This window comes from Vollenhovia emeryi, unplaced genomic scaffold (genome assembly GCF_000949405.1).
Source record: "Vollenhovia emeryi isolate VEMERY1.0 unplaced genomic scaffold, V.emery_V1.0 DF939130.1, whole genome shotgun sequence".
NCBI classification, from domain to species: Eukaryota; Metazoa; Arthropoda; class Insecta; order Hymenoptera; family Formicidae; genus Vollenhovia; species Vollenhovia emeryi.
The window spans coordinates 2,783,957-2,798,124 of record NW_011967236.1 but is presented as its reverse complement, the minus strand read 5'-3'; the positions used below and the strand labels follow the sequence as shown (position 1 = coordinate 2,798,124).

The 14,168-nt window shown below is 45.4% G+C and overlaps 1 protein-coding gene across 5 annotated transcripts in view; it reads left to right on the top strand.

The window, feature by feature from the left end:
• Positions 1 to 14,168, top strand: part of LOC105568359 (ADAMTS-like protein 3) — a 197,446-nt gene that overhangs the window by 166,395 nt on the left and 16,883 nt on the right. For all 5 annotated transcript variants that reach the window (XM_012023982.1, XM_012023980.1, XM_012023978.1 and 2 more), the window contains 4 exons: positions 2,531 to 2,672; positions 3,056 to 3,185; positions 6,602 to 6,704; positions 9,908 to 10,006. In XM_012023982.1, coding sequence (XP_011879372.1) covers positions 2,531 to 2,672; positions 3,056 to 3,185; positions 6,602 to 6,704; positions 9,908 to 10,006 — 474 coding nt within the window. The remainder of the gene's footprint in view (positions 1 to 2,530; positions 2,673 to 3,055; positions 3,186 to 6,601; positions 6,705 to 9,907; positions 10,007 to 14,168) is intronic.

Below are 14,168 nucleotides of genomic sequence, written 5' to 3'. Positions count from 1 at the left end.
TGCCGAATTAATATTTTAGAAATTATATCGTTTTACTAATATTTATTTCAGAAGAAATCGCACACTGAGGATTTCGATTAACTAATTGAGACTACATATAGCGTAGAAGAAGGAAAACGCGCGTTGCGTTCCTACTTGAAGATTGAATTTTACACGAGCGCATCGAACGTATCTCTTCCGTTTATGCCAGCGAGAATGTATCTCTCAATTCTTGGTCCGGCGCCCCCATTCACTTGAAAATTTTTGCTCTCCGCGTTAGTGTAACGTTCTCGATGCGTGAAGCGCCGACCGCGGCTATTAAAGAGCCGAATCTCTCGTTTCGAAAGCGCAGAAATAAAGTATCTGCCTAAACTGGCTTCTGCATTGCTGCGCGGAATAAAACTGCACTCGTAACCGCCGCAATTCGCCGAATGACGATCACCGATGTTTAATGGAAGTATTTCGCAGAGCGTTTGAAACTTGAACGATAATCGAGCCCGATTTCGATTCTGCAGCAAAATCGAACGGCCAATTGGGTCGAAATGGAGACCGTCGTGCCGCGCGCACGCCGTACTGAATTTAGCGCGCAATTTTCGTTCGGCAATGTCTAGCTCTCATTAAACGACACCGTTGCACGAAATCGTATATAAAAAAAAAAGATACGAATGCGTAATAGCGGATGGATAATTTATGTGATTGGAGAGTATAGCAATTAAGAGTAGCAGCGTTCGCAGGAGGAAAATGCATCATAATGCAGAAATTAATAAATAATAAAACATTATTTCCTAAATCAAGCAAGAACGATCGTACATTGATGCACGCAAATACATAATAAATCATGTTTACAGAATACTTGAGAAGGGTCCAAATCCCGGACCGAAACGTCGTTAGTTTTTTAAAATAAAAACATTGACCAGTGTAGGTCGTTTCAATAAACTATCATTGGTTTTATATTGCTGGCGACAGCAAATCTTTTTGTGATAAATAATTACATCAAAATATCAAAATATCAGGTGGTATGGAGGAAAGTCCTCTATTATTTTAGATAGCTTCTAAAAAGATAGCAGGTTTTTAACATCAAAGTTTAACCACAATCTTTATTCACACGATCTAACAATAAATTTTCCGCTAGATTTCACTCCAAGGGTAACAAGTTAACGATGAAACCACACGGAGAGAATTCTTTCTTAAAATTTACCCTAAGAGTCATGTAATCGTGGGACAACGTGGCATTTTGAAGAACTTTATGAAAGGTTTTTAAAATTTTCCCATACATTTTACTAGCGAAATGTATACCAAGTGTAATCACTAGTAAAATGTATGGTAACATTTCAAAAAAACTCTCATGAAGTTGTTCAAAATGCCACGTTGTCCCACGATTACATGATTTTCACGTTGAATTTTAAGAGAAGGAGTTTATCTCGTAATAACGCACTTTCCTCTAGCAATTATTCGCCGGCATCCGCGTGTTAGGGGGGGCAAACGGCAATCGTGAATCACGCTCTGTATCGAATTTGACTCCGCTATTTCCACGCTTTCCGCTCGTGCTGTCGAACCGGACGCGCGTCTTCAGATTCGCCGGCACCGGAAGCTTAACCGCGTAGGTAATTGGAACGAACGATTTATTCGCGTCGCAGGTCGCTGCGACGAAATCTAGGATTATCTCGGCGCCACCGCAGTTGATCGTACAGGGGAGATCCCTCGTTAGGCTCACGTCCCTCTCCTTTTTACTCCCGCACGCCCCGCCGCTTCCTCTCCGGCATCTCCGAGGCGCGTCCCGCTCCGCTTCGCGCCTTCGCCTTCCAGTTTGCTTCACTCTTCTCGCCCAGGATAAGGGATGAATAATGTACTCCCCGACCTCCGAGCAAACCTCCATGCAACCTGAATGACAAATCAGTTTGCCGTCCGAGCCAGGTCACGAATCGACGTCAGCTCTCGCCTCCTCTCTCGCAACCCCCCCCAGCACCATCTTCTCCTCCTCAAAGATCCTGAATTTTCGCGGGACTTTTCCCGTTCTCGTATGAATCCCGATGGCACACCGGCATTCGTCAACGTTCTTAATGTGTCCGGGATACCGCCGATACTGCAAAACTCTTTTAGCTCCAACGACGGTCGAAACAGGAAAAATTTCCTGTCACGTAAACAGTAAATCGATATAAGTGCGATGCGACTTCTGAATCAGCAATAAAATTCTGTAGAATTTTTGTATTCAGCGCCGAACGACAATTTGTTAATACTCGCTGGAAACTGGACAGAACTATGGACAAACGAGAGAATATTTCTAATCTTTCTTCTGCGCTCGCGCAAGCAAATTTTCGAGCAATTCTTTCCGTCCAAGGATAATAATTTTAATTTAATTGCCATTATCGTCATTCTTTCGTCAATGACGATTCGCAAAATGGCAGAAGAGAAATGAACGTGCTTTGAACGATTCTTTAGGGCAAGATTATTTGTCTCTGGTAATGTGTTGGGAAGCAATAACGACAACGGCGGCTGAAATCCATTATATGGAAGACGTGTTTCATTAATCGAGCGTGGATTTCTGTTGCAGAAGGTTGGTTGCGACCTTCGAGTTGGTAGTAACAAGAACACAGATGCGTGTGGCGTGTGCGGAGGGAATGGATCAAGCTGCCAATCGCGATACTCCTGGAGTTTGGAATCGATATCCGCCTGTTCCAAGTCCTGCGGTGGAGGTCTGTAATTACTGAATTAATTTAGCCCATATTTCCCTATGCAAACAATCGCGCGAACAAAGTGGCGTAATATCGCATGAAAATGCATCGATTTGCTAAAGGTATCATCTCCGAAGTATCCATATTTATTTAATTCGTGATACATCAAAAAAAATATATAAAACTACGACCCTTAGAATTCGAGATGCGATATCTTTTACCGCACTCCACAATCCCCAAGCGTACGTACGTTGTGTAACTGTTTGAAAAGCTAAAAGAAGCCACGTCGTGCTCGTAAGTAAGAAGATAACGAGTGAAATTCACGAGCATCGCGGCATTATTTGCATGAACGTTCGCCATCAAATTGGAGGGCTAATTTGCCGGTCACGTTTTTGCGCTAATAGGTTTCAAGATAGGGATGGCGGTGTGCAAATCGGCCGACGAGAGCGTCGTGGAGGACAGCTATTGCGATGCAAACAGCAGACCTTCGGTGAAGTCCTTAATGCCGTGCAACACGCACCCTTGCACAACGAAGTGAGTACCTTTCGGACAGACTGAACTATCTACGGTAGAACTGCATGCACGTTCTACGTCAAAGAAACGTCAAGCCACTCGCGTGTACAATTGAGAAGTAGATATTATAGGTGCCTCACCCCGCGAGCCTCCGCACGCGCGATTTCGCCCGCCGAACAATAAAATATCCGCTCCGTCTGTGCATAAGATACTATAAAATGTTACTCTCCCCCTCGTGACTCGCATTAACTCGCGAATAAATCGCATTTCTCGTACGAACGGTGCCTCGGGAGCCTCGAGCGAGCGAGCGAAAAATTGGGGGCTGGCACTCGGTACGCGATCTCTGTTCCTGCAACAATATTTTCTCTTTCGTCTCGCGGAAGGGTTGCGGGGCGGCGATTTAAAGCCAGTTCTCGCTACGGGAATCGTTCGACAAACGACGAGATACTCCGCCGTCGACGGGACTCGGGGTAAAAACTCCCGCAAACTGTTCTCTCTGGATCCAGCGGACCCGCTGAAAGTCGTGGAATAGCGTTGAAAGTTTTACCGTCCGGTATATAGAATCTCTTCTTTGTGTTCGAATTCACGGCTCGATGTCCGCGGGACGATCGACGATTCCTGCCGATTGTCTTTCGTCGGGGGGTTGCGTTCGGTCTCGCGACTAAAAGCGAAGTAACGGGGAGCGCTGCTCCTTTTTGTTTTTTTTCTTTTACGATTGAATCGCGAGCCTCCACTCGGCAAGAAATTAGAAGAAATCTCGTGCTGTAATGTAACAGGCGCCAGTTGCACGTTGTAAAATTGCATCTGAGAGACGTATTAGCTCGCTTCGTCGAGCGGACGGTTCCGCGCTGCAATATATCTCACTCGATCTATCTCACGTCACTCGATCGATCGATTTGCGAGGACGCAAGAAAATTGCCGGTTTGGGATACGCGACGTCTGCGACGACAGTGCCGCTAATCGGATCGTATCGTTTAACGATCGTTTAAGATGGGCGGGTGGCTCCTACAGCGCGGCACGGCGATAGCGCACGGACTTCGCGATTACGAGCCGTTGATAAATCAGCAGCCGCGGCATCGATCGCGCAGCAAATCGGTCAATGGCTAATTGGAGTGGCCGCTAGTCCAGTTTGAATTTAGTTGGGCTAAACGGCCCACCTTTCTCTCCCCTAAGAGGACTCCAACCACCGTGAAAAGCCGCAACCGCGCTTTGTGGTGGCAATCCGGAAGTTATGATTTAATCGCACATTACGACTTATCCCTTAGTTATTTAACGCTGAGGTGCATAAGCGATCTCCAACATCCGATCGCGAGTCGTGAGTGCTTATTAAAATTCAACTATTCGTGTAGCCGGTCTCGAGAAAAATTATATCACAGAAATAATAATTAATAAAGATTGTTAATTCCATTTATAAAATACTCACACGAAAACGCATAGTATAATATAATTATGCTTGTATCAAAGGACGTGTTTTAGAATGAGTTTCAAGCACTGCACCCAGAAACAAGATTTCATTAGGCTAAACTTTTGAATTGAAATAGATTCTCTTAGAAGTTCCAGTCTCAATGAAATAAAATTTTGGTTAAGGTAAAGAAGTCTCATTTCTTTGAAATAAAATTCAAGTCTAGGGTCAAAATTCAAGCAAACTTTTTTCTGGGTGTACGACACGGTGGTCCGGCGTCTTCTTATTTATATGGCACCTGTCGTCTTTAGAAGAACAATACTGTCAGAAACAATTTCCGAAAAAAGGAGTGCACTTGAATCAATATTAGGGGAACGGAAACAATTATGGTAAAGAAATTCCTCCCTTCCGGGTCGGTCTCATCACTCTAAGTCGCAATCATGCTTCCCCGACCGACCTGCTCGAGCGAGACTTTTCCAGACTCGACGGTCCGGCGTCGAGTGTTGCGGATTTTGGAGAACAGGCACGCGTAAAGGGGGGGGGGGGGAGGGAAATTGAAAAGGCTGGCAGTAATTAATTTCAAATCTCGGGGATCACCTGGCGTTCGTGGCCTCCACCGAACGTTCTCATATACCTAATGCACGCGGCTTTGCCGTAGGAAATTGAACGCATCAAAGATGACTTTGAGGATCACGTGGAAAAGAAACGCTCGCGAGATCGGCAAGGTCGGCGGTAATCGATGATCGATATTCCGCACGTAAACCCAGACATGAGCGGGAGTTTACCGTTTCACTTTGTCATTTAGCGCAATCGCTCGTACACGGAACATTTTTACGGCGTCGCGCATGAAAAATGCCCGAGAGTGACTTTGACAGTTTCATAAAAAGCACGTTACATCGATGGAAGGGCACTTCACCCGTATTACTTGGTAAATGCTCAACAAATCTGTATCTTCCCCGGACACGCCGGGGCTGGAAACCGTCAAAGATACCAGTCGGCGAGTTTTAATAGAGAAACGCTATACGGCATTTAGATCCGAAATATCCAGCGACGTGTCAAAAGCGAAGCTATTTCTACCATTTACCCGATGATGGCGCGCGGAAATTTTCACGACGTCGTAAATTGAAAAAGCTACCGATGAGATAAAAGAAACACAAAATGCATTACTTTGCGGAAGAAGTGAGATTGATATAAAACCTTTCGGGGTGGTTATTTTCGCCGTGGAATGGAAAACCCGCATACCTTGGAGGAAACTATTTTATTTTACGCACTTCAAGTCTCTCCGCGTTATCTTCGTGTTCAGCGTGTATAACTAATGCGAACATTGTGTCGCATTACGGAATGAACAATTCTGCATTGTCACGATGGAAAAGCGGAGGGAGCGAAGGTAGCGCGGGCAAGATTTTGGCAATCCGCATGCGAGGTTCTACTTCACGTTTTGAAACCCGACAACCCGCGTGTTCCGCGAAAACCGAACGTGAAAAATGAACGTGCCCATCGATGCAAAGGAACGAGAAGCGCATCGATGAGAGCACCCGCCGCATTTTGAACGCACTTCAAGCAGCATGTCGCCATCCCCGGATCATAAACTTTACATCCAGGCCCACGCTGGCACGTTCGTCTTTCTTTTTTACGCCGATTTTAAATAACGTACGGACCCGCCGGTCGTAATTTTTTCTCCCCCGGCAAAGGTGGAATATTAGTCGGGTTTCATCAGCACGTGCAAGTTTGCTGTGTGCAAATGCAGCTGCGTGATCGCATAACAAACTTAATCTTGGTATCAATAATTAAGCTTACAATCGACCACAACTGGCAACGTGTTTTTAACACAGAAAATTGATTGCGAAAAATGTTACCTCAGCCAGGGTTTGAACCTGGACTTCTCTACACGAGTGTCGTTGCCAGTTGTGGTCGATTGTAAGCTTAATTATTGTTAGTCATGTGCCGGCGTCAAATAATTCTTGATGTTAATCTCGGTATGTTCCTGGCGACACCCCCGGCACCTTGAACGAGCGCTCTTTCTCTATCTTTCCAGGTGGATGAACGGGGAATGGAGTGCGTGCAGCGCGAGCTGCGGCGGCGGCTCGCGAACGAGGTCCGTCTTCTGCATCGAGGAGAACGGGAACGAAACCACTAAGGTAAATCCGGGGGAAAGGGCTTCAATAATAAAGTTTTCGTTTAGTCGAGTTTTCTCCTCGACTCCACGACGACCTCGGTGGAGTTCGAGATATTGCTTATCTCTTAATAACGCGAAATGTACGCTTAGTTACGCTCGAATTTCAGCCCGTGTTTCGACATTTCATATCGTGGAATGGTCCTGGCTGTCGATATTATCGGCATTTGTCTTAAATATAACAACTGTTATTTATCCGTTGTTACTTTCCATTATTTCATTTAATGACTGTTTGTTATCCGTCTCTCCTCTAATTATTAAAGAATCTATTATCGGGAGAGCGGATGAGAGACTCCTCATAAAAGCTTCACACTCGCGCAGAGCACGCGGGGTCCAAGATATCGTAATTAAATTGTTTATATTTGTCTAACGACGCGAGAAATCAATACAGTCGTGTGCCGGCGGTGACCCGGTCTCGAAAATCCCGTCAAGTGCGTCCGCGTCTACCCACGGGGAGAGAGGGAGATGTCAACGCTTTTTACGGTGTAAAGACAAATAAATCTTTCTGGAATAAATCTGCCACGGCGCGACGGAATCAACGCTACGCGTGCACACGATAAAACGCCACATTTTTCACATTTCGCCACTGACGTTAGACACGGCCGTAATTCCGCCGCGCTTCCGCGCGGACGGAACGTTAACCATTCCTCTCATCTCGGAGAATTTTATGCCGTACTTTCGTACTTGTCTGCGAGTCGCATTTACATACGCAACTCTGTCCCGCTTCTCCGGCCTCGGAAGATCCCACGATCCCTAACCCAGTTCGGTTCGTTTAAACTCGAGGAGCTGCTCCGCGAGTACACGCCGTCGCTCACCGTAAAACCTCCCCGTCCGACAGCTCTCACGCACACGTGCATACGTAGCCAGCGTACGTTCATATTTCATACATGCAGGGTGTCCCGCGCAGCCTACAGCTCCAGACATCTTTCGCGAATTTATGCAGCATATTTACGACTGATTTTCCCCCCCAACGAAATTTTTTTATCGCAATTTCCTAAATTTTCGTATCAAACGTCTCGGTGATCTTGGAAATTGTATTTCTGTCGATTCGATTCTCGTGTTGGTTACTCGTGAGGACCTTTCAATGTTGAATAATTCGGCGACTGTCGGTGCTCGAAATCATTTTACAAGTAACCAGAGAAGATGTCATTTTCGGTCGGGGTGGATCTTGGTAGCTTAGTATATTTTCTGCGTGAATTTTGTATACTTTCTCCAACTCGGTAAGATTATTTGTCGGTTCTAAAATACAACTTCTCGTTGGAACAGCAAATCCACACGGAAAGACCGGTTAAGGCAAAAATAACTAAAATTAAAATAGTCGCCGTATAAATGTTGCGACACAAAAAAATCTACATTGTTTTGTGTCGCAACATTCACTAAGTTTGCTGCACAAGGCGCATGTGGTTGTCTCCACTACTTATGGGTATGACAACCACAGATATACTCGTAGCTGTCCCAAATATTACTATTTATTGGGAATGTGCCAACCCTAATTAGACATGTGGTAACCAAATCGGTCTCTCCGTGTGATTTAATTTTTGATGCTAATAAGCATCATTTTTAAATCACCGTAAAGAATTTGCGAGAAAACATCACATGTGGTATTAAATTTGTAGCAATAGCCGATAAATATTCTGAATTTTGGTAACTCAATAATATTTTCGGAAGTTTGTGTACTTATCCTTTTTCCAATTCAGTAAACTCCACGTGTCGTATTTATCGGCCTTAAAACACAGCTGTAAGATTTATACGCACATTGATTATTTGTCGGTCTTAAAACACATTGTAAGATTCATATCAGTCATTTCTTATTGCTTGCATCGCCTGAGACAAGATGTTCTCCTTAAAGATTCACCGGTTATTGCTATACACATCACCACGTGTATCAGTAGTTGAATTAGTAAGGGCGCAATCGCAGATTGTAGAGAGATTCATGTTCAAACTCAGACTGGGATGATATTTTTCGCAGTAAATTCTTTACAGCAGGGAAACGCAACTAGATTTTTTGGCTGGCTAAATGTAAAATTTGGGGTAAAACCGCGGGCCGCAGCAATTAAATTTACTCTGTAAAAGTCAATCAGTGGATTATCACTGAAACCAATGAATACTCACTGATTCACAGCTGTAAGTGTATCACTGAAATATTCAGTCGTACACTTAGAACTGTTTTCAGCGATAATCCACTGATTGACTTTCAGAGAGTAGAATTTAATCTTTTTTTTTTATTTGCGGAGGAAAATTTCCCGATTACGAGATAGGATCCTAATATGGAATAATGGAATTTCTGTTAATTAGAGCGAAATCTGTTTAGTGGAAAATTCACTGTTAGATTGTGTAATCGTTGCGAAAAAAGATTTGTAATTGAATTAGGGTGTTGAAAAAAAAACTTGCTATCTTTTATTAGAAACCTCTTTCATAATAGAAGACTTTCCTCTATCAACTAGGAAACAGCACGTGGAGGCAAAGTTGAATCCCTGTTATTTAGAGGCGTTTTTGAAATCTTTCACGTTTTCTGTGGGTTAAACTTGGACGTCGCGGATCGGATTGGAAAGCTTTGACGGCCGAATTCGGCCTGCGAGCCGCCAGTTGCGTTCTACAATAAACGCAGCAAATCGCAGGCCGCAAGAAATCGATCAATCACAGTCAAATATGAGAAGAATAATCGACTGCCACTGTCCGATTTCTTGCGGCTTGCTGCGTCTATCGTAGATCCAGCCTTGTAGCGACTTAAAAAGGATACTTGTTAGCATCAGAAGTTGTCAATTGTTGATTTAAGTACGTGAATTTACTGTTCCAATCAAAAGCTGTAGTTTAACCGACAAGTAATCAGCGCGCAGTTTACTAATTGTGAATGGAAAAAAAGTACAAAATTCGTACGGAAATATTACTATTGGGCCACCAAGATCCAGCCCGACCGAAAATATGGCTTCTTCTTTTTCTTCGACTTGAAGTAGGCTCGAGCCTGTTTTTCCGATTAATTAATAATTAATTATAATTCGCCTGTTGCGACCCAGACGTCCAGCTGTCCATCCATCGTTTCGGTGGTCTTCCTGGTGGTCTTCTTGAGTTTGGTTCTCCCATCCCTCGCAATCCTCGCCAGTCTTCCCTGAAAATATGGCATCCTCTGTAATTAATTCCGATAATAATATTAAACTGTTGCTGTTGCAGCTACCAGATCACAAGTGTAGCAGCACGCACAAGCCGCGCATTCAGGAGACCTGCAACACCGTGTCCTGCCCGATGTGGGAGACAGATAAATGGAGCGAGGTGAGAGTGCATACGATTCTACGCGAGTAAAATGCGCTGGAATACAGGCGGAGACACGGCGTTCTCGCTCGTATCATTTAAGAGCGTAAACGTTAAGCCTTCTCGCCACAAGCGTGGATTTAGGTGCACTCGCAGGGTCCAGTTGCAAACGCGTGTATGTGTCTATCCATCCGCGTGTATACCACTCGCACACGTACGCAGAGAGTACAGCACAGCTTGCTATCTCAACTACGAGTTTTACTGCAAAACGTACTGCCCAGATGGAAACAGGGTTAATGGTTGTGCGCGATTTGCACGCTCCCTTTACCCTCCGCGTAAACGTTACTGGGTTGTTACGCGTATAAAATGACCGGTTCGGATAAAATTGTACTTTTAAATCTACGACACTCCTGATCATCGATTACCTATGAAACACGTACAAGCTAACTTAATGTAAGACTTTCCGGGATTGATCCCGTAACATCGACTTCCTTAATTTGACAAATTTGACAAATTTCCAGCGATCGCTGTCTGTTCCTACAATCTTTAGATAGACTGAGCCAGTGGAAGGGTGTTTATATAATTATCGATTTCTAAAAGTAGCAATAGGCAGAAATAACTTAAACTGAAACCGCTAGCGGCAGGTGCACAGTTAGCTTGAATCCAAACCGATGTGTCGAAAGATCTAACAATTAGCGGATTAAAGGTTTCTCAAATGATCTCGGCGGTACGCGCATTACTCAAAGCGCGCGCGTTAATTTATCTGTAAATCCGGATGGCGACGTTATTACACGTTCGGGGCACAAACGCGCGCGCAGGAAGGAAGCCTCTAATTATAAAACTCTGTTTCCATCCGTTGCCCTTTTCGACAGGTTACAACGTACCACAGCGTTTAAGGGTAAAGCAAATTAACAACTGCGCGCGATTTGCACGACGCGCGCCCGTAGCGACGGATACGTCATCGCGAATTACACGGGAACGCGACCCACCTCTTTCCGCAATCACGATTTCGCGTCCGTTTCTCTGCGGAGAGAATGCGATTTTCTCGAAAAGCCGCGTGGTACAACCGTCGTAATTGCACGCGGACGACGGGTCCGACCAGAGATGGATAAAGTTGCGTCCGACGAGGACGACGCTCGCAAAGATTTCCGTCGACAGAGGTAGCGCAAGTTTTCAAAGCTCATTTGGAACACAAGGACGTCAGATTTGGCACTTTTGTTATATTCGATTCGTCCGGTGTTCCCGTTGAATTGATTTTTCGCGCGGACAAACGATCTATTTTTGTTTCTTTTTGATAAAAGCCCATTCTTCCTCGATTAGGCGTGCAGGAAAAAGACTTGATTAATCATTCTTATTCCTGCAACGTTTCTAAATTAACGCTTTAATTCAAGACCGATGAAGAAGTCACGAAAGTATTCCTGCAATTAATTGTACACTTGCATTCCTCGGGTCTGTTTTTTTTTCCAAGTCGCCAACTACGGTAACGTAATCTCGCCCGATATAATTTTGTCGGTATTTAATTGCTTTTGGTAAAAATCACAAAACAACACGCGAATTGGATTCAAGTATGTTATTCAAGCGTGAATTATGGATCAGCTCGCAAATAATCTAGTTTACGTTTAATTTTGTGCAAACAACTCGTTTGCGCGTAGCATGGAATGCGATAAATTTCTCATTCTTGATTAAGGCAATTTGTTTGTTTCTACCGCTTTACGCGTCAGCGGAGATGCCTTCGTTAAAATATATTTTAATCCTTTACCGACACGCTGAAAGTTTCCACTTGTAGCGCATGGATTCCCCCCGTCTAAATAAATTGAAACGAAGTTCCGCGAGTTTTACATACACACTTTGCGCCGCGTGTTTTTATTTTCTTCCGTAGCGTTTAAAACAAGTGTGCACGGCGTTGCGCGCGTGTCCAAACTAATAACACGCGATACATAAAATTGCAACAAATAATTTCGTTGGTTTGCTTGAAACGAAGCGGAGCAACCATTGCGATTTCGAGTATCAGTCAGAAATACTGCCCTTCAATTTGACGCGGGGCTCTCGTGATACCCTCGCGAGGCGCAGACGAAATATCTGTGGAACACACATTGATATCAGTGCACTAGAAAAATTATTAACTCGGCAGGAGCGGCTCTAATATACGTCCAAGATGCTCTCAAAAGGAGCATCGTGACTCAATAGCTGGCTCGTACATTTGCTCTCCGCGCGGAGAGAAAGACGGAGCATTTGCTCTTTTTCAAGCAGAGATGATTGTATCGAGGAACGGACGAGCGTGGATAAAACGGCACTCTCATTCGCACCGCCGCGTCGTCTGCCCGACGACTAAATCGGATTTCCTCGAAGCCGAGGAATCGCGAATCGCCCGAGCGGAACATCGCCGTCGCCGTTCGCCGTCGCGGCGGACGGGGAGGGAATCCTCTTCCGCACCGCGGTATGAAAGAGAATGCGGTAACGTTCTCGCTCCGCGGAGATACGGCGTCAAAATGGAGCCAAGACTGTAAACTGCCTCGCCTCCTACCGTGTCTACGAATTACGTCTAAACCGCGCGAGTGGGCGAGCGTACGCGCGAGACTCGCCGTCTCTTTCTTTCTCCGAGAGAGATGTCTTCTCCGAGCTACCATCGCCCACAAGCCCCACTCCAGGCATATTCTTCCTCGCGGAGCTCTTTGAGGACGCTCCAGGCCACATCAGACACCAACATCAAACAGGACAATTTAGTCGCCAAATAACTGCCTCTCGCCTCCCCCCCCCCTGCCGTCCCCCGTCTCTTTTCCGACCTACCCCTTTCCATCAAAATCCTCGGCTGGCCTGGTGAAAGGCAACCGCGTTGCCCTTCTTTCCATGGCAAAGCCCAAGTTAAGAGGGAAAGAAGGGAGATGCTGTACCGGCGTGAAGAGTTTTCTTACCTTGGCTTGGAGGAGAAATTGAGATACTGTGATAGATGGAGAGATATAAGTAGGTGGAAGATTTTACACACATTGGTCCCTAAAAATACTCGTCCTAGATACACCAACTATTCGCGAGTGCTTTGGAACAATCCGCTATTGTATACAAGAAATAATCGCGCGTATAATTTGTCTAATTGAGAGATAAATCTATCTCACTGCATTAGCTGCAGAGAAATAAGGCGGCGCTTTCTTTTAAGCACGATATAGCGAGAAACGAATAGCGGCGTTTGCAGAACGAGAGAGGTGCGTGGGTGCCAGTACCACACGAACAATCCCTTGTTTTATATCTCAACGTCGTGATACACGGTGAAACGAGGAAATAGAAACAAAGCCGATAAATCCTCTTTTCCATATTACCCGTCGTTTAGCTCGTTGCCCTTTAAATTCTGCGTTACGCAAATAAAATAGAATTACCGTTTTCAAGAAAGACAATGTAGCAGGTAACGAGTACGCACAGTTTGCCGGCAGCATTTCTTCGCGAGCCGTCTTAGAGCGTAGCTTCGAAAAGGGACGAGGAGGAAAGAGAGCACGGGGAGAGACGTGAAAATAGGAGGAAGCGAAGGAGGCAGAAAAGAAACGGGGACGGGATATAACGTTTTGCCGAGAAAAAGCTCACGTGGCTCAACGAAGTTACTTGCGAAACATGCGCACGTGCACTTACAGCGTGCGCGAATGGTACATAGGTATGCAACGCGCTTGCAATCGACGAACGACCCGATACCCTCGTCGATATGAACGTCGCATCGCTGGTGGGTCAACGACGTTGCATGCGAGAGCGAATTCGACGCCGTCTCCGAAAGCGCGCTAACGTTGCGCATCGCCCATGGTCTTCGTAACGAATGCGAATCGGATATCGGGGCTGCGGATCGCGATGCGTTCCCGATGCGACGTACGACCCCGCGGCGTCCGCGAGGCGTTTTCAGCGCCCTGGCACCGACGGTTCGGCGGACGTGGCTTCTTGCGCCTTGGGCCGGCCCGAAAATCGGGACGGAGTTCCTGGAGGCATTCCAGAACTTCGAGGTTTTCGGCGCACTCGAGATTTAATACCGCGCCCCATCGGTCAATAACGGAATTGCAAATGCCTCCGCTTCGTCAGATAACTTTGAATTGTCCCCGCGAAGATGCGAGAGAATTGAGTTACATTAAAAAAGATTTTAAAGTGCCGCTTTTCCATTCCTCCTTTCACTTCCGTTTGCTCACTTCTGTCCTATTCATCTCCCTCTCTCTCT